Consider the following 25,772-nt stretch of genomic DNA (forward strand, 5'->3'; position numbering starts at 1 on the left):
TGGGGTGAGCTGTCCCTTTAAATAACTTTGTCGAGTACATATTTGGCACACAGAAATACAATGAGACTGCTGAACTGCAGTGAATATCATGCAGTGGACTCATCCTGTAGATGGAGCTATTTCACCATTTATGCTTTTAAAGTCGCAGTTCGCAGGTGATTCATTGAGTAGTTTACCTGCAATACTGCAACACTGTGGTAACGAAGAAAATATAAAATATAGAGTACACTTAACAGTATATTTATATTGTATTCATTTTTATTTCGTTATATTTATTTATATATTTTTTATTTATTTTTGTATTTATTTATATTTATACATGTATATATATTTATATTATATTCATTTGTATATTTATTATATATATTTATATTATATTAATTTGTATATTTATTATATATGATATATATTTATATTTGGACACCAATGACCAAAAACCTCATTGCTGCTACTACTCAAGTTTATTTTGAAAGGTTCCAGCAGCAGAGCGAATGTTTGATGCTGCATTTTTAAAAACATAACAATGGTAGCGATGGATCATGTGACCTGTCTGTGCTTGTTGTTTTGTTTATTCATTTGTTTTTGTTTTTCGATCCCTAGCGCTGTGATTCACCAGACATTCATAGCACAATCTGACGTGCCTCATAATTGATATTTTACGACCCTGAGACAGATTTTATTTGACTCAGTTCTCAGTGTGACGCACCATTAATCTGCCCGGATCTCTGCCATGGCACAGTGTGAAGGGCCATGAAGACTGAGAAAGGTGACCCGGTATGAATCAAACAAGTCTCACCTGCAGGAGGAGACTACTCTCGCTGAAAGGGACATTTATGGGACTCTGGAATGCTCTGGCTGCAACTCTACGCCTCGCAGATACTGTGGATACTTTTAAAAGCCAGCTAAAAACCCACCTGTTTAGGCTGGCGTTTGTGTAAAAGTAAACCCATGTCCTAGACCTGCTCTTAAAATTTGTTTTACATTTTTATTTTATTTTTATTTTATTCTTTAACATTTTTTATTCACTCTGTGTAGATAATTTATTGACCCTAGGGTCACATTTTATGCTTTTAAATGTCTGCTCTGTTAAGCACTTTGTGATAGTACTGTCTGTGAAAAGCGCTATATAAATAAAATTCATTCATTCATTCATTCATTCATTCATTTCAAGGTGAAGGTACTAACGTGCTACTGGTCCTGGACTTCAGTATTTGATTCATTCTGGAGATGAAGAGAGGCCTTCAAGAAGCCCCCTCTACACAGTTATTATACATAATACCATTGAACAACATACACAATATTACTGGATGCCATCAAAGTAAATCAGCGATGACGGTAATGTATTCAGACGAGAGTGAAGTTGCTGTAATATGAAGAAAACAAATAAAGACACATTAGATTTTGGTTTGCAGATACTTTATGTTAAAAGATACATAAACGATTTACGATTACAGAGAGGCAGTTACTGGCCATGAAAGTTGTTGATCTATAGGCTTCTGACAAGGATACTCATTAAATATGTATAAAAAGAAAAACAAGCCAAGAAAAATGTGAAGTTAATATAGAGGGATGAAATGTAACATATTATATATATATATTTGTGATAGAAAGGTGAACAATAATTGCAAAATGAATAAACTGTACTGGAAACAGAAATGTAAATTTATATGAAAAGTGGTGTGTGTATATATATATATATATATATATATATATATATATATATATATATATATATATATATATATATATATGCTACTTGCCATTATGCCCTTTTATTATATATATATTATATATATATATATAGTAAAACAGTAAGTATTTTAGTAATTCGTAGTGAAGGCATTATTTATAATGTATCTTCTTTGCCAGTGGATTTAACATGAAATGTGTGACCGGAAGCACCACGTCTTATTTTGAAAAGCTTCTGCCGGAAATCAGTGTTTTTAATTCCGGCTTGATGCTGTTTAGTTCTTGTTCGGCTTTAGCTTGAACTTCATGTGCATTAACTCCTCCTGTCCGCTGAGTCTCAATGGATCATGAGACGAAGGAGAAGACATGTACATGAAAGTTAACTCGAGTTCTAGAGAAACGGCCATTAAAAGTCGTCGCGAGCTCGAATCTAGCTAGAAAGTACTTCTAAGCTCGCGTGCCAGCCGTTTGTTGCTGGGAGCCGACGGTTGAGACGACGGCGGAGCTCTGCGCTTAAAGAAGCGTTAATAATAAACTGGTTTAGTAGTACTTTATTTATTTCGCCATAATGCTCAAGATTTGCCTACAGAGAGTCCTCCGACCGGTTGGACAGAAGTTACCTTCGGGATTGAGGCAACCGCCACCATCAACGGCTGCGGTGATATTCCCGGGGCTGCCGGGAAATGGGCGACAGATGGGAACACACGGCGCGAGGAACGAGCCGAGAGAGCCGCTGAACTCTCCGATGAGAGCCAAAGACTTTATTTACCACCTCCAGCCGACGGAGAGGACGTGTCTACTGCACGAGCTGCAGAGTTTCGAGTCCATAGCCATTGTTCAAGGTGAGAATGAATGATAGTTGGCCCTCAAAGGCATGTGAGCCACACCTGAGACAGGTACAAGTGTAGTAATCTGTAAAACATGTGCCTCTTTGGTAACGATGGCAGCTGGAGAGACCGCAATAACATTGAAGAGGGTGTCTCCTTCTACAGCCTGCATTCTCTCTAGTGTCCATCAGGGGGCGACTCCTCTGGTTGTATAGAAGTCTATGAGAAAATGACTCTACTTCTCTCTTGATTTATCACCTCAGTAAACATTGTAAACATGAGTTTATGGTCTCAATCTCTAGTTTCAAGTCTTCTTCAACACAGCATTTAGTAAATTTATAGTCAAACAGACCATAAAGCAGGGGATGCTTTAGGGCGGGGCTTACTGTGATTGACAGGTCGCTGCCGCTATTGTATTTCAAGTGGTTTCTCTTGGTTGGATCCAAATAAAAAGGTATTTTACTGTCTCTGGCAATAAGACTTTGGATCGTGTGTGTGTGTGTGTCATCAGAGGGTATTTTCTGTTTGGTTTTGATTCATGTTGAAGCATTTTTTCCAAGCAGAGTAACTCATCTTAGGACTAAAATAGTAAAACCAGCTGCTGAATCAGGGGTGCACATATTTGAGTAGGGAGTAACGTCTCTTTGTCACAGAGATCTTAGTCTCATGGAGACAAAATGTAGATTAAACTATGAAAGGTGCTCTCAATAGAGTCCAGATCTCCACCAGGTGTTTCTCCAACATTATATTGTCCCTGTACAAGACCTGTAAAGAAAGAAGTTAAGTATTAAAAGCATTATAGAGAAACAAAGGCTGAACATCCTGAAAACTATTTGATTTGGCTGCAAAATATTTACTGTAATTAAGGTTTTTAAGACTTGTTTTTAAAGCATTTAAAAGCGAATTGGCCTCCTCTGTATGAGCCCCAGATATGTAAATGGTGTTTATATCACAAAATGATGTGGCAAGGAGGTTTACAAAACCACAAAAGGTTTACTAAGTGCATGCCTTGTCTACCATTTTATAGAGAAGTTAGTCACAATGTTACAATGGGGACGATTACAGTGGCGGCGGTGTACTCCGCAGTGTTTGTACTGCTAGTTCTGTTAGCTGTTAGCCAATCACACCATCCAAAACAATAACAGTGAGTAAACTGGTTTCCCCATAGACGGTCTGTGGTTTGTACCCCACTCTGTGTGTGTTTGTTTCAGAGCAGTGCCTGATGCACTCATCTGTGTTATGACTTGCTATCAGCTGGTTGATCAGCAGGCAGTCAGGATTAAAAAACGGGCAATAAAAGTTGACTGCAACCACGAGAGGTCCTTGAGCATGCAGCCATAACTGGCCACCCGAAATATTATGCGGTTAATGCGGCCTAGTGGAGAGCATTCATGGGAATCTCCACATCTGTGCAAAAGGCCTCCAAAATTCAGGAACAACCTTCGTAATAGATTTATGGTTTTCTGTTATTAGCACTCTGCACCCAAACTGCTGATTTATTTTGTTTCCCTTTTCTGGCTGCTAATCTATCCGCCTACCATGCAACAGTATTTTTGTTCATCTTTTAACACACTAAAAGGGATTAGGAAATGTATTTTCAGCATTGCATAACCTGTAGTTTCAAGCAAAATGAAGAAAGAGAGCCAGAGACCCGGCTGTGGATCCACACCCACACATTTCGTTAGAGCGACTGTTGTGTGTGTAGGAATGTGGCTTCCTCAAGTTTCTGTACAGTTATGGAAGATTTTGAATCGAGGTTTATTCACTGGTTCTAGCAAGACACACGTCTGCTGTTTACTACAGCTGTAGTTATACAGCAATTATAAACTGAGCTCCAGTCTCGATGTCACGGGCTAAAGGAACCTTTGTAGTTCCTTGAAAAGTAGTCCCGACTTAAATTACTGTGAACGTCTTGCTCATGCCGCCACCTTCTCCGATTTTCCTGCCTTTACCTGACTCCACAGTTTCTTCTGTGTAAAAGTCAGTCGTATTTATGTCTGAGCTCAGACTATTTGGTGTATTTTTAAGTGGGACAGTGCAGAGTCGGCCATATTAACAAGACGACCCAGTCAGTGCAGGAATGACGCTGAGTCTTCTCTAATAATAAGCTACTGTACACCCCCCAGCTTTACTTTTACCACTAATGAGCTAAAAGAACAATGAGAGAATCTGCAGCGTTCCCAGTGAGTTGGTGTGACAGCGAGCTGACCTGCTGGCTCATTAAAACACGACTTCTCCATTTCAAGCATTTAGAGACGCTCCTAAGAGGCTCCCAGTGAATGTGAAGAGAGAGAACATTACATTTATCTGAGATTAAAGGCGTCGGTGCAGCAGATGTGGTTGACGGGTGTAACTTAACATAAATATATGTTATAATATATAACATATATAAATAATATGTTTCAGTCAGTGTTTCACTGGAATGGCGACATTCCTAAATGTTATGGGCTCATTGTTTGTGTGAGGAATTAGAAACTGTTTTTAAATCTCCCTCAAACATAAGAAACCCTTATCTATTGTGTTTATGTAAAAAAATATATATTTTTAAAACTCAAATAGGATTGTTTTCGACTCAAGAAATTCCTAATCGACTAACACTCGTACGAATCAATCAGTTGATTAAATAAAACTTAGTTTCTCTGCAGAGAATCATGCAAAGCCTGTTAATATCCTACAATGTATTTTAGCCAATGCATCGATATCTACAATGTATAGAACTATATCTTAATGTGACTTTAGGGTCGTCCATGTTTTATTTTTACCCCATAAACATTTAAAAAGGAGAACATTCAGTCACTTTATTTTCCCTCCGGTAACGGTGTATTCGGCTCAGAAGTGGCTTCTAAGAAGAGGAAACACTGATGTTCAGTATTGAGGAACTTTTGGCTGGAACAACAGTTCTTTGAAGCTGTGATTTCTTTTTTTTAAATCGAGTTTCATGAGGCCAGTTGGCAACACAAACCTCTCCGTGCATAAGGAACCTGAATCAGTTCTGTGCAACTAATTACACCAACACCCCCCTAAAGAAGGGAATACATATAAATATAAACGTTTATATTCAGTATAAACACCATATATATTGTTTCTGTGATACTCATCATATGTAAGGCTGTCCTGGATCCTTTTCTGGGTCTTCAAAGCAATACTGAAGAATATTCAAACACAAGCTGTCAATCTTTCCTCAAACTTGTGGCCGTTCTTTACTTCTATTGTAACTTTACTGTCTAACGAGAGATGAGGAGCATTTTCCTTTTTTATTGAAACAAAAACGACTACAAAATGTGCAACAGTCAAATAAATCACAGCTCCGATCAGAACTTTCAGGGCCGATTATTGGAAGCAGAATTCCAACAATATGCCGATCGGTTCACTGATCGTTGAGTCTGTTTGACGCAATATCTCATAATCGTGTGTGTGTGTGTGTGTGTGTGTGTGTGTGTGTGTGTGTGTGTGTGTGTGTGTGTGTGTGTGTGTGTGTGTGTGTGTGTGTGTGTGTGTGTGTGTGTGTGTGTGTGTGTGTGTGTGCGTGCGCGATGCATGCTGTGAGACTAATATTTCTTGAGCTATTTGTGGGGTAATGCATAGCCTATATTAGTTGGTATCCATTTAGCTGTTTACTTAAATTTTTTAATTCCCCAATTTATGGCAACGTTAACGACAAATTCCTATTTTCAGGGAATTATATGTGAAAGAAAACAGATCCCCCTAAATTCTACACTGTTGCACACAGTCTCTGTAAAGCAAAGCATGCTGGGTGAAAATGATGCCTCGCTCTTGTAGATCAGTGACTTAAATCAGGCAGTTTGTCATGATTAGTGAAATTGAAAACCTGGCCGACCACACACACACTTATTTAACTCAAATAGTGCTTCCCCACATCAGCAGACCTTTCTGCAGCAGCTGAACAGGATCTGTGACTCTAAATACAGATTTTTAGCCAAAGTTTAGTGGGCATATAAATACTGTATTGAGTCTGGGATTTATAGTATTTTATCAAATCCAGAAGGTTTAGCTTTTAACATTTTACAGCAAACCAAAGCTGCGAATATAAAGTCAGAGATTAACGCTTGTTGGCTGAGAAGGTTTTTCAGTTGCAGCCGAATAAAATGTTGACGACCTGAAAGTGACAGAAGATGGAACATGTTGGTTTACGTACTCTCTTCATACTAAGTCCTGATTCAGCATTATCATGTTGAGCTAAAAACATTTAATATGCATGAAATCCGCTCGTTACTTTCTTTAAAGAAGACTCTCAGTCCAGTCTAGACGATGTTTGGCGTCCAGACGAGGGTTACAGAACCAGAACGCAGCTCAAATCTTTCAGTTACAGCTGAACAGAGCTGCTGCAGCAAATGTTTGCAATATTTTTATTGACAAAAGCATAGGTCAATGCCGACTGGAAATGAGGTTTCTGCAACACCAAATGATTTCTAAATTGCTCTTTGCTCATAAAAAAGAAAGGACATTGAAACCCAGCTCTGCTTAGTGTTGTTTTTCAAATATAATGAATGAATGACCTGAAAGTTTAAAGGACCAGTTGCTCATTAAAGGTTCAGTGTGTGACTAAACATTGGGCAGACTCTTACACACCAAGTAAACTCATCCAAATTAAAATGAGATTCAATATATCTTCTTTTAATTTAAGATGCTGCGGCTCAACATTTCAGCATCACGTCAACGACGGGACGTTGTGAGGTGACATTCTTGCTCCAGTTACTCGGTGCTGCTGGTTGTAGTGGTGCGGATCACCGCTCACCTGAGGGGTAGAGCTCACCTGTACACGTCACTACAGCTCATAATGAACCACCTGAGACACACCCAGTGAAGCCGCATGTAGTCCTCACTGCAGGTTAAACGTTAGCTCTTAGACTGTGTGCACTTCAACCTTTTTATCTTTCAGACTGTGTTTTTGAGTCGGCAATGAAACTGTTACGTGAAGTACTTCTGGGTCCAGAATCTGCACACGTTTCTCTTATTTAAACCAGGAAATGAGTCAGCAATTTATACACTTCCGGTTCTGTTTCGAACATTAGCTTCTTACTTCTGCTGATTGTATTCACGCTTTAATAAATCATAAAAGTGGTGTTGGAACAAAACGTGTTAGCTTCATTAACGCCATTATTATCTGCAATCATCCAATTTCAGAATCCCTTTGATGTTTTGTGCAGGGAACCATGTGTGGTGTTAACTTCCTGTTCTGCAGCAATACATCTTACCTTCAGCGCTCTATTCAAAATATAAATGTACCTTTTGAATGTTTAAGATGTGCAGTGTGTTAACATAGTGCAGGGTATTCTCTACAACTACTAACTTTAAAAGCTATAAAGGCCCAAACCCTTAAAGTGAGCGTGCAGTGCTGTAGTTGAGACTAAAGTGATGCGTGAGCTTTCATTTCATATCACAACAAAACTAAATCACTTTTAGCGGTTTCCCTCTTGGCTCCTGTGCAGGTATAACAATCATTCTGAGGGCTGGAGAAGGTTTCCTCTTCCAGGTCTGATCTCTAGACGCCGCACGTTAATTCAGATAAATAGTACAAATCTACGGGGCATTCATCAGTGGGAATAGTTTGCGCATAAATCCAGTAGAGATAGAAGTTCAGAGCCGTGTGAAGTAAACGGTGATTGACTTGCTGCTCAGTATTCTCAGCAGAGAGCTGCAGGTCAAAATGTCAAACCCCGACGTAAAGCACTTCTCTACGTGTCCTCCATTTATAGAACATAGTAAATACTGCTGCCACACACAGAAACATGAGAGCTCTCAGTCATCACACCTCAGGAACCCGTCCATCTCATCGAGTGCTTTCAATCTGTTGAAGAAGTGGCCTTCACTTCAGAGCTTGAGCTGTTCAATCGGAGCCCGGCAGGTCGAAGGGCGGCGCATCATCGCTTTCAGAAAAGTGCTGAGTCATGCATCTCAGAGCTGACCATTCTATATATGAACAGGTGAAGAGGGAGACGAGCACCGATCGGTCTTTATAGGAACCACCGATCGATACACTGAAAAACGTTTGTGTCAGCAGCTCTTCACACGAGCTGTTAACCTTTTTACTGTCTCATTTAGCAGGTTCACTTCCTGAAGGAAGTACATGTGAGGGTCTGCAAAGGTTTTTAATGTAACTCATATTTTATGAGAGAGAGAGAGAGAGAGAGAGAGAGAGAGAGAGAGAGAGAGAGAGAGAGAGAGAGAGAGAGAGAGAGAGAGAGAGAGAGAGAGAGAGAGAGAGAGAGAGAGAGAGAGAGAGAGAGAGAGAGAGAGAGAGAGAGAGAGAGAGACTATGTATGTAATACGATATATATGTAATATGATATATTCATAGTTGAAGTAGAACAGCGGCGGCCATACTTCTGTGGACCGATGATGCTGCGACTGCTGTTGCAGGATAACTTCTCTGTAATCACTGAGGTGAGGTTGTGAGTTCGACTCCTTTCCTGTTTCAACATGACGACGCTCCCTGAAGCTATACTAGTCCATATTCACAAATGCATCATCCATCACAATTATACGTTGTTTTCAGAGCACCGCTCTCATCACAGTGAGAGACATTCATCTCTGGAGGACCTGAGGTCTGGAGGTCTGGAGGACCTGAGGTCTGGAGGTCTGGAGGACCTGAGGTCTGGAGTGTGATGAACACTAACTAGGAGACAGTGACGGGTGTTAGAGCTCAAGGTGCCGACAATGACACAGTTTGGGTTCCACAGTTGTTAATATGAAGAAGACGTGAATCCAATGTTTTCTATGTCTGTGTTCTTGTTGCATTTAGTCTTATTTTTCCTTCACATATCTGTGAATATTAACATCTTCAGTAGGAACCAATGGACTCCACCTACGGCTGTTCAAAATGTCAAAATAAATGTCACGTTTCCCACATTTCAATGTATTTAGTTTCCTCAAATCCTTCAGTAATAAATGAGGACAGATGCTCAGAGTACGACGGTGTGATGGCTGAATGCAGATTGGTTTCATGGCGACGTATCAGCCTCTTTACTGGTGATTTATTTTGGAATATTCTCTTTATAATCATGTGAAGCCTGAAACTCTGGCGTGTTGTTGGCGTGCGTCCTCAGTTGTGTAGTTTAGTGTCGCAGCAAGCGGTTCCACTCTGTTCATCTGGCAGCAGACGGATCACACAGCATCTGCTGATGCCTAATTATATTTATACAAACACACGGAGTGTTCAGCCACACACTGACATACGGGCTGTGTTGGACTCTGAGATATTCTCCTTCTCGTCTGCGTTTACTCATCCTTCTCCAGATCGGCCTCCTCTGGCAGGTTGTGCTCTGATCATCGGCCGTATTTCTGGACACCTTTTCCCGGGAGTCTTTGTGTTTGTGCTCACACTGCAGTCAGGGTGGAAATGGGTCACTCCCACCGCGTGTGGCCCGCTTATATATTCATATGTTCTCAGCAGCGCATTTTGAAATGAATATTCTTCTTTCCACAAGAGGAGGAAGTCAGCAGCCACTCTGAGGCTGTGACGCTGATGACTCCTGGATGGCGAGGGAAGAATCCTTCTTTCATTTCACAGGATTTCATTTCACTTCATTGAACTACGTTTACACCAAATATTCTGTTTTTATTTCACACGTGGCTAATATTCCTGTTTACATGAAGCCGTTCATATCCGTATCAACCTACGACACCGTGCCGCCATTTTGCTTCTTTGTGTCAAAATATGTATTGTTTTTTTACGTTTTCCACTGGTGATGGTCTTGTGATGATCGGCCTTTATAGATATTATTTCTGTTACGTGACGTCGTAAAAACGGGAGATATTCTCGTCTTAGACTCCTGCATCCTGGAATAGAACCTGACCTTTTCACCACATATGTTTTGAAAGATCACACACACACACACACAGATGTTCACACACACAGATGTTATTCCGGGGCTCTTGACATCGCTCTGTTGGCAGAGACACACATGCCGGTCAGAGAGCGATGGACTCGACCTATTCCTGTAGTTGCTCTCTCCCCGTGTCCCACAATGCACTCTGCTCCAGTGACCCGCTTCTCCAGAGGCAGCTCGGTGTCTCCTCGGGGTGCTCGACACACCAGCTCCTCCTCCTCTCGTACCGTTTAATGTCCCAGGATGTGAAATGACTGAATATCTTTCATGTGACGCAGACGCATGAAGCTCCTCCCGTCCTTCGTTTCACATAGATCAGCACTTTTTAGATCTAGTTTTGGTCAGAGCTGCAGAAGGCAGGTTACGACTCGTAAAGTCCAGCCATAGAAACTCATTTTTAATAAATGTCTTCATGTCTCGTGTAACAAAGTGAATCATGTTTGTCCTCTGATGTGTCTTTGATGTTTCTTCTTCTCCTCAGAGACTCTGGAGCCTTCGCCGCTGACTTCAGACCAGATCCGATACAGTGAGAGATTAAATCTGACTCGCAGACACAGATCGTCTGCATGTTGTGACAGACATCACAGCCTGAAACTCATGTCAGCAGTTCTGCTGCTGCTGTGTCTACTGACCACACTGGTCAGCTCGTTTATCTTCCAACGGTCTGAACATCCGAGATGTTGGATAGTTTCTATAGAATATAGAAATGCTGTATTATATACATGATACTGTATACTGTACTATCCCATCTGTTGTATTTAAAACAAGTGAGCCACAACATTGTACAAACACGAAAGCATACAAAGATAAGCATAGACAATAGCTTTTAATGTTAAGATGTCGGCCATGTTGCTCAGAGAGAAGAGAAGATGCAAATTCAGAAAATGCACCACAGGAAGTCACGACTGTTTTCGTTTTGTTGTACTTCATGTTGCATCAATGTGTTGCATAAGAACAGTAAACTGTCATTTTCTGATTATCAGAAAACATACAATATCGTAGTGTGTATATCTACTGTGTGTGTGTGTATATATGTATATGTGTGTGTGTGTGTGTATATATATATATATATGTGTGTGTGTATATATATATATATATATATATATGTGTGTATATATATATATATATATATATATATATTTATTTATTTATTTTAAACCTTTTAAACAATAACAGGCTTCATGAACTTGCTGGCTGCGGCTCACGTGCCGGAGTTGGACGTGAGTCAGTGTGAATGTGTCGATCCGTCCTCTGATGGTCTTCTGTCTCTCTGTCTTCAGTCTTGTTCCACAACGCCGTCCCCTTCGTTGGCTTCGGGTTCCTGGATAACGCCATCATGATCGCAGCAGTGAGTGACTTTCATCTCACGGGGATGAAGCTGCGTTTGCAGTCAAACATCAATCGCTCACGCTTCACTTTCTCTTCTGTGCTCCTGTGATGGTGTCTCACCTCGTTGTCTTCCGTTCTCCAGGGAACTCAGATTGAACTCTCTATCGGAGTCACTCTGGGGATCTCCACCATGGCCGGTAAGAACGTCCTCTGGTGGATTGAATATGAACATATGATAATATATCATCATATATGTACATATATATAGTTGATGTAACCGCTATAGTGGTTTCCACTTGAATCCTCTGAGCAGCAGCAACATGCTAATGGTCTCACTTCACACAGAACATCTACCGGCTCACGCTGCGATGACTCACCGGGTGTTTAGATTTCACTTCCTCTGCTTTCATTCTCCTTAATGAGAAAATGCTGCTTCCGTCTGTTTTTACATCATTTAAACCGCTTATATTTTGGGTTAGGAGAAGACGCTTCCAGAGATTTCTTGAATAAGTTCATTTGAGTTAAAGTGAGTTTCTACACACAGAATCACAAACGGCAGCATTTGATATCGTGTGTTCAGCAGAGATGTGCTCACCAGCGTCTGGAAATAAGTCAGTGAGCGCAGAGTAAAGAGGTTTTCACATCGAATATATTCAATATCTCTCAAGCTTTTATGCGTCTTATAAAACGGGTTCGTGCTCTGAATCAAAGGATCGTAAACGTTTGTTTGTCACAGAGATTATTTTCTGCAATAATTCAAAATCCAATTAAAATATCATATTGGCTTTTCGTTAAAGGAAACCAGTGCGATGCGAACTTCCTGGTTGGCCACTGAAAATACATCATTACCTCATCATTTATTGTCATAATGGTATAAATCAAACATGATGATTTATTAAGATCAAATCTAAAGTCATGGACAGAAATACAGACCTTTCCTGAGAGTGATCTTAATATTCCTCCTAACGAGGGCATGACGGCGTCCTCTCTGGAAACACCTCGTCACCAGGCCTGTGCTTCTCCTGGAACTTTCTTTGTGTTCTTGTGAGTCATCACTTTGTTCCGCTGTGATGACCCGTGAAGGAGCCGGAGAGTCTTCTCCTTTCCTCACCACTAGATGACTCAGTTTCCATGGATACTTGGCTCCAGCTGTGTCCTCCTCATCCGGGATGCTGAGCTCGTTACTGATTTACTTATTTAATTGTTCCAGCGTGTTTGATGGCTGTCGGACACCATCGGAGGTGTCTGGTTGTATTCTCACTTCATCGACGTGCAAAGACAACTCGGATTTGAAGACGAGTCTTCGTTCCTCTGTGTACATTCGGCTTCGAGTGTCGTTTGGTGTTGAACGCCTCCAGAGGTCGCTGAAGACAAACAAACACACTTTTAGCACCTTTTACAGTTTTAATGGCCGTGAACAAAGTATTTCTCCTCAGCAGGTTCCCCTCTGAACATCCAGCGTACCGTCGCTGTCGTTCATGAACCGGAGAAATTGTGAAGCCGATTGTTGCAGACGGTGAAAACCGTGACGGCAGAAGGAACTCTGAAGTGCCTTTGATGTGAGGACCCCTCGCACCTTGTCTCAGCCGGTCCACCTCTTTGAGCTCTTGCTCAGACTCCTCTGCTGTTACAGAGACGTATGTGGGACAACTGGCACCGCAGAGTTCATATCTTCACTTGTTCCTTCTGTGTGTGGGAGAGTTCAGTCCTCAGTGGGGCACGTTGGAGGGACGACACGGATTACAAACACTCATTTGTAGATTTTAGCTGTTTGGGGACACTCATCCGGGGTCGAGATGCATCTCCATTTCCTCCGGCTCTTCCTGAGGCTCTCGAGGGCCTGATGGGACTGTAACACCGCCAGCGTTTCCTCGGTGAGAAGCCTTTAAATGGAGGCTCGGTTTGTTCAGGCGGGGCTGACGGTGCTCACCTTCTACTTACGTAGGAAAGGTGTCGGGAGTTCTGTGAGCGTCTAAATCTGTCAGATTAACATCGCAGAAGAAGAAGTCGACACTGAGAGGGAAATGAAACGGATGGAAAGACGAGGTTCTGTCAGGTTGAGGTGGATTACAGACACTTATTTATAGATGACTTTAATCAGCAGTCTTCTGTTCTTCGGACACTTGTCCGGGTTCAGGACGCTGTGGCCCGACGTCTTGCTCTCGAGATATTCCCTCAAGCATCCTCTGGGATCCTGAGGCTCCTCGAGGCATGATGGGGTTTCTGGGTCTCCTCCCATGTGACTCGTAAAACCCCTGAAGAGACGTCCTGATCAGGCGTTTGGTCTGCTTCATGTTGGACGTCTTGGCGTGCTTTGAATAAACTGGTTCATACAACGTGTCTGCAGGAGAAACTGTGAAGGTGTGAAAAGCTGCTAAATAGAGCGGCGATGTGGATCCACATGATTTCACATTTTCCTCAAACATACCAATATAAGTTCTCCTTGGACCTTAAGAGGAGACGCCTGAAGCACCAATATAGTTTTCCTGCACTCATCACTTTAGAGATTTATGTTTATTGACCTTGTAGAACACGTCTTCCTTCAGACGAATGGAGAGAAAACATCAATACACATTTAGGAGTTTATTCTACTTCTTTGTCCCTTTGATCTGTAGACTTCTCCTAAATTCACCAAATGTTAGCATTATTATGCCTCATTTGCATATTTAAACACAACATTTCACCAAACCGTGTAATACAAACAACACTAGTCTTACTGTGAGTGATGAACGGAAGAAGTTTCATGTTGATATCTGAGTTAAATGCTTCAGCTTCCCCTGAGGTTTCTCATCTGGAGACTCTAAAACCACTTCAAACATTGAAAGTGTCGTTGTGTGTGTGCGAGCGTGTCATCGAAGCCCTCTTTGTGTGTTGCAGCGGCGGCGTGGGGCAACCTGGTGTCAGACTTGGCCGGTCTCGGGTAAGAAGCTTCTTCAACGCTCTCTGAGGGATCCCATTCATTTCAAGGTTGATCTGTTGAAAACAGTTCCAGTTCCAGTCGCTGTTCATGCATTTTTACAGTAAATGATTGTTAATGTGATTGTTCTATCAGATGTAACTGCACACCTGTGTGTTTGTAGTCTTGCAGGTTATGTGGAGGCTCTGGCCTCTAAACTGGGGATGCAGGGTCCGGACCTGACCGCCAAACAGGCGGACATGTGGCAGACCAGAGTCAGCTCTCACATGGTCAGCTCCTCCTCATCCTCCTCATCATCATCATCATCTTTTCTGTGCGTTTTATTATGTTAACAGGCGAGAGGAGCGAGATGGGAGTGATGTGCAGTTTAACCCCCAAAGTTTAGTTTGTTTGTGCCGTTAACAGCTCAACCATGAAGCTAGACACCAAACTAGGACGTTAGCTGAAATAAAGAAAGGGAAGTCTGCAGCCAGTAGAGGAGTCACATCAGGAAACACATCAGCAGAGAGAGGGAAGAGGTCGTCAGCTGAGAAATGAGTTTAGCTCTACAGTCTGAGAGGAGAACAGGTGAAGGGTTTAACTCACAACGATGACGATGCCTTTCTTCTTCTCCTCCTGCAGGGCAAAGCCATCGGCGTCACCATCGGCTGTATTCTGGGGATGTTCCCGCTGTTTTTCCTGGATGACGAGAAGGAGAAGAAGAAGGAGAGAGAAGCACGACTCTGCAGCGACGCTCCGTCACAGTCTTCCTAACGAGCCACACCGAGGTCGACGTGAAGCAGTATTTCTACGGCGTGAGTCTCATCGTCTGCGGCTCAGGCAGCGTTCACACGTCTTCAGCCTCCAAACCCTCTGAAGCTGTTTGTTATAAGCGGTGATGTTCCCGACCTCCGCTCTCTGGTTCCTCTCACCGTCTGTTTGTTCAATATCTGCTCTTTAAAGGCGGCTCGTCTTAGATCATCCATTCTCTGCTATGAATCCCGTTTTTCTCCCATAAACCCGAAGGTTCCGACGTTCCCGCTGTGGTTCGGTCACTTTTCCTCCGAGCAGCCGGTTGCGACACTAACGACGTCTTCCAGGAGAAACGTTTCATTTAATCTCCGTACCTTCAACTGTGAATCTGTGTCTTTGTTGTTCGCTCATCTGATCCTCGTCACACTCGCTGGGTGTTTCTGCTCGACTGCTTTGATGAATTTGGTGCAGTTTGGACACGAGATATTCAATATTAACACACTTTGAATACATTAGTGAACAGTTCTCTGCGTCAACGTCGCAGCCAAACTCTTCTCCACTTCCCTGCAGAACCGTTCTGCCCTAAAGTCAGCGTCGCCTTTTCAATCCTCTCTTCAGTAACGTCTCCGTTCAGAATGAGACGCTTTAATCTTCTGTTTCCATCTCTTCTTCTGACGCACAACTAATGTGTTGCTGTGAACGCTGCCTGAGAAGAGCTCCGCTGTCATCACCGTCAGACGACAGCTGTGCTTTAGGATTCATATGATAGAATGCACGCACGCACGCACGCACACACACACACACACACACACACACACACGGGGGATGTGAATCCAGAATGTCCCGTCCTGACGGTAGAAACACAAACAGCACAAAGTAGAAACCAGACGTCTCGTCCTGTAAGTTATCTGAAGGACATGAAACGTGTTTATGTTTCGTCAGCAGACACTTTATACGTTCGGAGACTTCTTCTCTAAAAACACGATTTTGTTTCTCGTAACTCGAGCTGAGCAGACTTTCCAGTTGTCAGTTAGTTTCTTTTTAAACATTTACCAAAACAAAGTATAAAGAACATGAATCCTGTCCACTGCTACCTCTGAGGGAACGTGATGCGGCGCTATAATCCGACTTGTTTTTTGTAATGTGCTGGAAAATGTTCTGTTCGGGTGGATACACTACTTTAACACTGGAGTTCTGTTTCTTCTTCGGTCTCCTGGGTCCCGCCGTCTGTGGAATTAGTCTTTTCCGGTTTTTCTTCTTCACACTTGAAGCTCCAGATGGTTTGGATTCTCGCTTCAGGTTGTTTTCAGTGACTCGAGCTCCTTCTTTGTCTCTCACACTGCAACTTTCAGCACCAACTCAAAGTGCTTTTTGTCACTTTGGTGAAACCAGTTGATCCTTTTCCTGCCGTTCACTGTTGGAGGTTAAAATCTAAATTCTCTACTTCTTCTCTACTTCCTGTGAACGAGTGTCCGAATGTTAAGGATTATGATCGACTTTGTTGATTTCTTTTTGTTTATGATCAAAGGATCAATCTTACATTCTTTAAGACGTGATAATAAATGTCAGCGAGCTCAGATGAACTCTGAAAGAGTTCTCTTTTCTTTTTTCACCAAGATACAAAGATGCTCGGCTTCTAAAATAGTAAAGCTTCACGTTTTAGAATGTTTATTTAAACGTCTCAGCACCGACTTCTTTATGTAACACTCAAAAATACCCACAATGCAACAAACAAGGAAGTGTTTTGCTGCTAACAAAGCACTGAGTCACATTTGATAGATGCATAGATTGAAGCCGTACCACACCGGAGGCATGTTTGATGTGTTATTGGTTAATACGTGAGAATGTGAGAACGTGCTTCATGCGTCGCCTCGTTAAGACAGAATGATGAGTCTGCCGTTAATTAGCCCACGAATGTAAAGAACAAACTAAAGTTCTGAAGCTTCCGATCATTCAGAGTGCTGTGCTCTAAACATACGTTGTAAGATACGTTTACTGCGGAGGACGAGGAGCAATGCATTCTGTGGTTAATAAGAAGCAACTCATTAATACGTAATAATACATGTGTTGTTTCAGGATGCTGTTTTTGTAACATCTCATGTTTATGTCACGTATTTGTATTTTTGTGTTCCAGCATGTGATCAGATTTTATCTTTTTATTTGACCTCTTCTCTTCATATTTTGCATAATTTAATTCTCTGAAGTAGAAATAAAAATAGAAAAGAGAAGAGAGTTTGAAGCCTCTGAACAATAATATATATATATATATATATATATGTGTGTACAATCTAAGGAATGCTGTGCTGCCATCTTGTGGACGTCTGGAACATGACGTGTGTGTATATGGAAGGGTTGATCATGTACAATGTCAACTAATAATAAATGTGGGAGTGTTTCCCTCTGGCTCTGCCGGTGAAGATGAAGCTCTTTGTGTCCTCCAGGTTGTTCTCAGCTGCTCTCAGATCAGATCTTAAGTCACATTCGGTGCTGAATGCTTCTTAAAGGCTCACAGAAGTTCTCCTGCAGGAAAGAACTTCTCTGAGTTTGAACCCTTTTGGTTGTTTCACATCATGAAGCAACGTTTGAACCACAATCTGGTGACGGTGTTGGTTTGTTTTGGTTTGAGATCAATCATTTGACAGCTTCAGCATGATTCTGCTCACTGAAGCTCAAACATCAAAGACTCAAACGTTTACATTAAAGGCACATTAAGCATGAATATGTTTTTAAAGGATTTTCTCCCAGGATGTTTTGAACATTGGGCAAAACAAAAAAAGAAAGTGGTCCATGTTTTTCAGAACCTCTAAATAATCAGAGTAATGAAATGGAGCGTCGGTATTTTCCAATGAACAAAATTGGAAAATATGTTCAATTTGCAGCAGAAAACAGTTACAACCAAAATAATCCTGAAAAACCAAAATCACCGACCAAACGTTTCTTTACCTGGTGAAACTGTTGCCCTCACCTGGTGAAACTGTTACCCTCGCCTGGTGAAACTGTTACCCTCGCCTGGTGAAACTGTTACCCTCGCCTGGTGAAACTGTTACCCTCACCTGGTGAAACTGTTACCCTCGCCTGGTGAAACTGTTACCCTCGCCTGGTGAAACTGTTGCCCTCGCCTGGTGAAACTGTTACCCTCACCTGGTGAAACTGTTACCCTCACCTGGTGAAACTGTTACACTCACCTGGTGAAACTGTTACACTCGCCTGGTGAAACTGTTACCCTCACCTGGTGAAACTGTTACCCTCGCCTGGTGAAACTGTTACCCTCACCTGGTGAAACTGTTACCCTCGCCTGGTGAAACTGTTGCCCTCGCCTGGTGAAACTGTTACCCTCACCTGGTGAAACTGTTACACTCACCTGGTGAAACTGTTACACTCGCCTGGTGAAACTGTTACCCTCACCTGGTGAAACTGTTACCCTCGCCTGGTGAAACTGTTACCCTCACCTGGTGAAACTGTTACACTCGCCTGGTGAAACTGTTACCCTCACCTGGTGAAACTGTTACCCTCGCCTGGTGAAACTGTTACCCTCGCCTGGTGAAACTGTTACCCTCACCTGGTGAAACTGTTACCCTCGCCTGGTGAAACTGTTACCCTCGCCTGGTGAAACTGTTACACTCACCTGGTGAAACTGTTACCCTCGCCTGGTGAAACTGTTACCCTCGCCTGTCTCACCGATGGAGAGAAATAGAGAAATCATGGAGACAAAGCACGAGCGTCTTTATTCAGATGCACATCGTCTGCTACCGTTTTATTACTGAGCACCAAACAGCTGCTGTACATAGGAACATGAGACGGTGTTCGACAGAAGAACAAGAGAATGAAACATGTTGCCTTCACTTCTACAACCACAGACAGGCCTGTAGTATTCTCATGCCTTCTGGGTAATGAAGTCTTTAAAGTATCCACCTGTTTAAATATGTAATAAAACCTGTCTGATGGATTCAGTGACACTTTTATCAGGAAATGTTTTTCAGCAAATTAGACGGAAACATTTCTGTAACGGTTGCGATGCGTTCAATGCCTGTGGGAAATTTGAGTTGACTGTTCCAATATTTTACATTTGTGCCGTTTTGACCAAATGAAGTAAAACAAAGGAAACTTTATTAGTATAGAAGCTCACAAACAAACACTTGATCACGTAAGACGTGTTTCATTAATGTAGTTTAAAATGTTTCCATCGGCCAAATTATTTCCCAAAAAACAGGAATTATGCTCAAATTAACCGACTTCATTCATTGTTTTCTTCCCCATCAAAGAATATTTGACTATTTTTGACACAAGCAGCAACGTTTTATCTCAATTTCATTGATAAATGATGTATTTTATATAATATCAGGATGAGGGTTTCCTGTATTTTAATGTTCCAACCTTTTTGGCCACGCACTTTAGAGGAAAAAAATAAATGAACTCTTTCGAAGGACATCTAACTAAACACTGAAGAGCACCATGTGCACATATTTAATTGAGAACATTTTTGGTTCTTTGGAGCATTAATACTGTATTTGCTGAGTAACTGAAATGTCCTATTTCCATTAAATGCCCCTCCAGTATCACGACACGAGGTAGTATGACTTCAGGTACCTCAATTCAATCATAATTTAGATGTTGCCCACTTCAAAAAGTGTCATTTTAATATTTGGGGGATTTTTGTGGGGAGAAAGTAGCTTCATCGAAGGACGATCTGCCCCAGATTCAGCACCTTTAGTGAGAATAAGATGAATAAATCCAGGGCGCCGTTCAGCACATACTGCAGGACATTTGGCAACTTGTCTTCAAAGTAAAGTGTAAATGTCAAAGGGCAGAAACACACGACTGCTGCTTTACTGACCGCTCAGAGACAGAAACAATAGATATCCACACACACACACACACTGAGCACCGGACCAGCGATTATAAACGTGTATATTTAATGTGATTCATTCATAATCACTCTTCTAATGCTCAGTGTGTTGGCGTCTCACACAGTTTAACCTCAGGCTCCAACGTTCAGCTTCATATGCTTGTTATCGCATCAGCTGCTGGGTTGTGTTCAGTGACCTGACCTGGGAAATGAAACGGACTTCAGTCATCACACAGGCTGTCAAACTGCTGTCGTACAACAGACGAAACATCAATCGCCTCTGCAGGAGATCATCTGAAATGCATTCTGGTCGCAGAACAACTGAGGAAAAAAACAAATCGTTCCAGTAGAAAAAAGCCGACGATTCAATCTTTAGTTCAACTAAAAATAAAATGAAAAGACAACATGCATATTAAATATGTTTTATATGCTCAACAGGACAGTTGGGAGTTTAGAAACGTGTAAAGCCACAAAATAAAATGGCTGAAAACATTTAAATGAATAAATAACGTGACTCGTGACGACACTATTAACAGTTATTTAGTAGCAACAGGGAAGTTTCGTCTATTTCAGCTCGTTACGCTAATTACCTGCAAACGCCAGCTCATCGGGCTATTTGACATTTAGTAATTACACAAGCTATTACAGGCTTATATGCGTGTCAGTTGTACATGAGTATCGGCGCTCGGCAGGTTCAGCTCGTGTTCTGTTGTGACCGTTAAACCTAAAAGAGGATTTTCAGTCGGCTTCACACAAAATAGATCTGGCGCCATAATGGAGGCCTACGTAGTTCAGGTTTGTGTTGTGATGCGTCTGTGGGAGCGTCTGGTAGCATGTCATCATGCTACAGAGCTAGCTTCTGCTTCTGCACAAATAGATCATTTAAAACTAAATATGTTCACGTGAAGCTAACGAAATCAGAACAATACCTCGGTGTAAATACACACTTGCACTTTTACTTGTGAGCCAGTGACTGACTGGTCATGGATCAGTTGGACAACAGTTTGTGTGAATCATTTGGATCGCAGTGGAGTAGAATTATAAAGCAACAGAAAATAGAGCAAATGTACTTAGTTACATTCCACCACTGGCTACTATGATGGCTTCCACTAACAGCTGTACATTAGCTGTTCTCCAAATGATTCATTTAATCGACGAGTACATATTTATATTTAGTTCATAATTAGGCAGCAAATAAAAGCTGAGCGCTGTTCTGGTACTCTGTTTTCCTTTCCAGATACAGATTCCGATACCGGAACTTGAGCATTGGCTGATACGAGTACTGATCCGTTAGCAGGGAGTTAAAAACAAGAAGTTAAAGAAGTCATTACTCTTTATTAATATTGATTTTATGTTGCCACAAAAACACATCCTTCAAACTATTGTATTTCTTTAAGTTTCTCACCAAAAACTCTTTTCCAAGATAATACTTTGACACATTTTTTCCTTATTTCACTGAATGGATTGTGAACGCGCCGTAATGTAATGCTACCGCCGTACGTTAGCGGTTAGCTCTATTATTCAGCCAAGCAGCACTGTGCTGCTAACCGCTAACGTTCACTAGCGCTTCTCCGGCTGGTTTCAGCATAGATTTGTTGCTCACAATGTAGCTTTATCAGGGCAACAACAGCATGTTTAACAACAGGTGTGTTGTACTAGTTTGCACATGTGCAGTACGCGTGTTCGTCCAGCATTTTAGGCTGTGAAACGTCTTTTAAATTCTGTTAAAACCAAATCGCACATTGAAGGGATGTGACCAGCTGTGAGCTGTAGACCTCCAACATGGCTGCCAGAGTGTTAAAAACATCGCTCTGTATTGCGGACAGTTGGTGTTTGATGGCGAGTAAGCACAGATAGTTTAGGACGAAAGGAAGCGTGATCCCAGTCTATGAAGCGGTTCTCTTTCCAAACAGCGAGCGTCATAGCGTCATAGCGTCATAGCGTCAGAGCGTCATAGCGTCAGAGCGTCAGAGCCTCATAGCGTCAGAGCGTCAGGCACCGGCCTGTGTTCATTCATCTCCGTCCCAACACTGAAGCTTTGACTCGTCCTCAACCGTTTACATCTGTGCCAACTAAACACAGCTCACCACCGGCACACTGGCTTCACTACAACGGACCAATACACTGATCCACAGAACTCCAAGTACTATAGCTAAGTAGTAACGACCTATTACTACCATGCACCTGGACGTGTATGCTAACACACAGCGGCTACGTACTGTAGCTGGTAGATCAGCAACATGTTGGAACCTGGAGGCCCACAAAGCTCACATCCTGTAGCTGTAAGAAAAACAATGTCGTTTCTGCTGTTTTGGATTTTCTTTGAAACATTTAAAGTGCTTTACGGAAGTGAAATGCTGTAAAAAGATCATTCAGCGAACGGCAGACTGCTTCCAGCACCTTGTCGGCCTCCACAGTTCCTAAACCTCACAGTCAGACTGCTGGATGTCACGGGTTTAACTGTCCGCTAAATCTAATTTAAAAGACTAAATGTGTTTATATTGGGGCAAAAAGAACATGCAGGTTAATCTACTGTGTGTGGGATGAATAACTAACATTTACAAATTATCTTTTCAGTTTGCGTAGAAGCTCAATTTGTCTTTTATTCTCTATCGAACACATCATTGTGTTTTTACAGAAAGAAAAAGTTCCAGCATAATTTCAATTAAATAAGAGAATATTTGAGCCCTCCGGCTTTTGGCACCTTGAGTGGAAACGGGAGACTAAGGGATGTCTGACAAACACGTCAAAATATAAATATGTACATACAAATCATGATTTGATCTTTCGAAAATACTCCATCAACCCTTCCAGAATCGTACCGATCTGTCATTTCTTTCCAACGCGACGCATTCATCGAAGAAGATCTTCTGTTCTTGTGTGCTGAAGTTGCCGAGCGGAACTGATGTCGGATCAGCACCAGTGTTAAGAAACCTCCAGTTCGTCAACGAGCAATACTGACGCTTTCTGTTTAACGAGAGAAGCTTTTAGTTCTTTGCCGGAACAAGTCGATCGATACTTTACGAAAGGTCGAGATTCTTGTTGGATGAATTCTGAATCTAGACGAGAAACTTCTACTTCACCAACATTAGTTTGTGTCAGTTCAGAAAAGACATTCTTAAACTATGTATGCGCTGAACTCTCTCAGATCCCTCGTTGAAACTATTTCCCTTTGGCCAAAAGGAAAGGTGACAGTGCCAAGTTTCTCAGCAAGGTCAGCATTTCTACAACTTAAATGGCAACGTTTTGTAAGCTAATTTCTAAACTGATCCTCGATCAGAGTCTCTGGGCAACTTCCTCCAAACCTCGGCGTCCATTTGATGCCAAAGCTCCAATTTGCGTGAACTTGTTAAAGAACCATTTTGTGTCCCTTCAAGAGCCACACATATGATACATGATATGCAGACAGGGACGCAAAATGGCTCAAGTCAAACCGACCCTTCTCGTCTCAGTGAACACACGGCGCCGATCGGTCATTGGTCGACGTCTTCTTGAGCCTGACGCCTCGTCGGATAGCCACCAGGAAATCCTCCACCTCGCATACTTCCGATTCCTCCAGGAGCTCCGGGAGAGGCCGGCGCTCCCACTCTGACACCCGGCTGCCGGGCTGCGGTGGCGGGGTGGGAGGATCCGACCCCTGGCCCGGGTGCCGGGTCTCCCACGGGACGGATCTCGGTGACAGGGGGGTGGTGGCGGGGCTGAGCGGGGTTCGCGATGCGTTTCCGTCCTCCGATGCCGCCCTGCTGGGGAAACCTGGATGTTCAGGCACAGTGGGGGTCTTGACTGGGATCATGGGGGGCTTGATCGGTATGGGGCCCAAGCTAAGGCCCCCTGAGGGCCGTCGCAGGTTGGGTTTGGAGGACGGCGTCCGTCGGATGGTGGCGACTCCCGGGGTGATTATGGCAGCGGGGTTGGAGGGCAGCCCGGCAGTGGAGGCCGGGCGCTTGGACTGGAACATGCGGCGGTACGACTGACTGATGTCGCTGTTCCTGGGGATGGTGCAGGATTTATCAAAGTCTGACGTCTGCTGATGCTCGCCTTCGTGATCCGCTCCCACCGAGTAGTAGTCACAGTCTGATGCTGGAGGGAACAGAGAACAATCTCACGACTACTACTTTGTAGCTTATTTGTTCAAAGAGGTTTTCAGACGAGCTCACCGACTGCTGCTTGATAGTGTGTGTGTGTGTGTGCGTGCGTGTGCGTGCGTGCGCGTGTGTGCGTGTGTGTGCGTGTGTGTGCGCGCGTGTGTGTGCGCGCGCGTGCGCGTGTGCGTGTGCGTGTGCGCGCGTGCACCTTGTGAGGGGATGGTGTCCTCTGAGCAGCAGGGCGTGTGTGTGTGTGTGCGCGTGCACCTTGTGAGGGGATGGTGTCCTCTGAGCAGCAGGGTGTGTGTGTGTGTGTGTGTGCGTGTGCACCTTGTGAGGGGATGGTGTCCTCTGAGCAGCAGGGCGTGTTGGTCTGGCTGCTGTAGCCGCTCGATCCCTGCAGTGAGTCTCTGCTGGAGCCGTGGATGTCCAAGCGGAGGCCTCGGGCCAGCGCCCGGGCCAGCTCCTCATGGGTCTCCCTGTCCTCCTGCAGGGGGTCAACCAGCACACACACACAGGTTGACTTTGTTGGTTTGTTGTGTATTCTTTGATTCACCAGTTCAACAGCCACGGGGGCGACCGTGGTGCACTGGGTTAAGAGGTCGTCTGGGAACCGGAAGGTCAACGGTTCGATCCCCGACTGGGACGTGTCACGTGTCGAAGTGTACCTGAGCAATACACTGAACCCCCGGCTCCCCGGGCGCCGATCAATGGCAGCCCACTGCTCCCTATATACAGGGATGGGTCAAATGCAGTAGTCAAATTTCGTGTATGTGTAAAAATGTATATGACAATAAAAATGGTTTCTTCTCTTCTAAACATCTGATATGTCACTTCAGAATCAGACACTGTTTGTCACCAAGTACGTTACACTTTGTGATAAATGCGTGACAATAAACACAGTGCAATAGTGAAAGACATCATCTAAAAACAGGAAAATGTACAAAAACATTTGATCAAAAAATAAAGAGAGAGTTATTAAAGTGTCAAGTTGTGTATAATCCCTTTACGGTCAGAATTTACACATTTCCAAGTTTCTTTCCAATCAAAACGCTGCGAGTAAGTCATGTGACCCAATACGACCACCGTCTGACCCTGTGTGATGTCACAGCCTGGTTTCCTTTCACCCGCTGTGGCTCCTCCCCTGCCGTGGTGAGGTCAGCGCCGTGGTGGCTGCTGGGATCTGTAGTCTCTCTCCTGTCCCTGCTCCTCTTCAAGGTGTTGACCATCGACTGGTCGTACGGTCCTGGTCTGGCCCAGTCCTGCACACACAGACAATAAAGAACCACACGTTGCTGCTGTCAGCTACTCTTTGTGTTGTTTGACTCTTTGGCTTTTGTAACTTTTGTTGAGAATTTGTAATTCAATTTGTAATTTGCTTTTAAATTTTTATTAAACAACATCGTCAAATTAAAGTTGTTGTGGAAAACATTTTGGAGATAAAGTATTGTTTTTGACGAATTAATTAAAAACATATTTACAAATGTGTTGGATATT

General features: G+C 42.9%; 2 protein-coding genes across 3 annotated transcripts in view; one reads left to right on the forward strand and one right to left on the reverse strand.

Moving 5' to 3' along the window:
• Positions 1-1,965: 1,965 nt before the first annotated feature.
• Positions 1,966-25,488, forward strand: tmem65 (transmembrane protein 65). 2 transcript variants are annotated; one of them, XM_079288568.1, is made up of 8 exons: positions 1,966-2,531; positions 10,848-10,892; positions 11,647-11,714; positions 11,838-11,892; positions 14,573-14,615; positions 14,776-14,881; positions 15,234-15,406; positions 24,835-25,488. In XM_079288568.1, exons 1-7 carry the CDS (start codon positions 2,258-2,260, stop codon positions 15,363-15,365), a joined length of 723 nt encoding a protein of 240 aa, XP_079144694.1. In that variant the 5' UTR covers positions 1,966-2,257; the 3' UTR covers positions 15,366-15,406; positions 24,835-25,488. The 2 variants fall into 2 exon arrangements, with proteins under 2 accessions (XP_079144694.1, XP_079144693.1); XM_079288567.1 differs by lacking the exon at positions 24,835-25,488 and having other exon boundaries at positions 15,234-17,767.
• LOC306791705 (protein MTSS 1-like) overlaps positions 19,121-25,772 on the reverse strand; it is a 35,893-nt gene continuing 29,241 nt past the window's right edge. Inside the window, exons 13-15 of the mRNA XM_079288566.1 lie at positions 25,370-25,537; positions 24,606-24,762; positions 19,121-24,270 (exon numbers count right to left, since the gene is read on the reverse strand). Coding sequence (XP_079144692.1) covers positions 23,639-24,270; positions 24,606-24,762; positions 25,370-25,537 — 957 coding nt within the window. The 3' untranslated portion in view covers positions 19,121-23,638. The remainder of the gene's footprint in view (positions 24,271-24,605; positions 24,763-25,369; positions 25,538-25,772) is intronic.

This window comes from Melanostigma gelatinosum, assembly GCF_949748355.1.
Source record: "Melanostigma gelatinosum genome assembly, chromosome: 17".
Classification (NCBI taxonomy): domain Eukaryota; kingdom Metazoa; phylum Chordata; class Actinopteri; order Perciformes; family Zoarcidae; genus Melanostigma; species Melanostigma gelatinosum.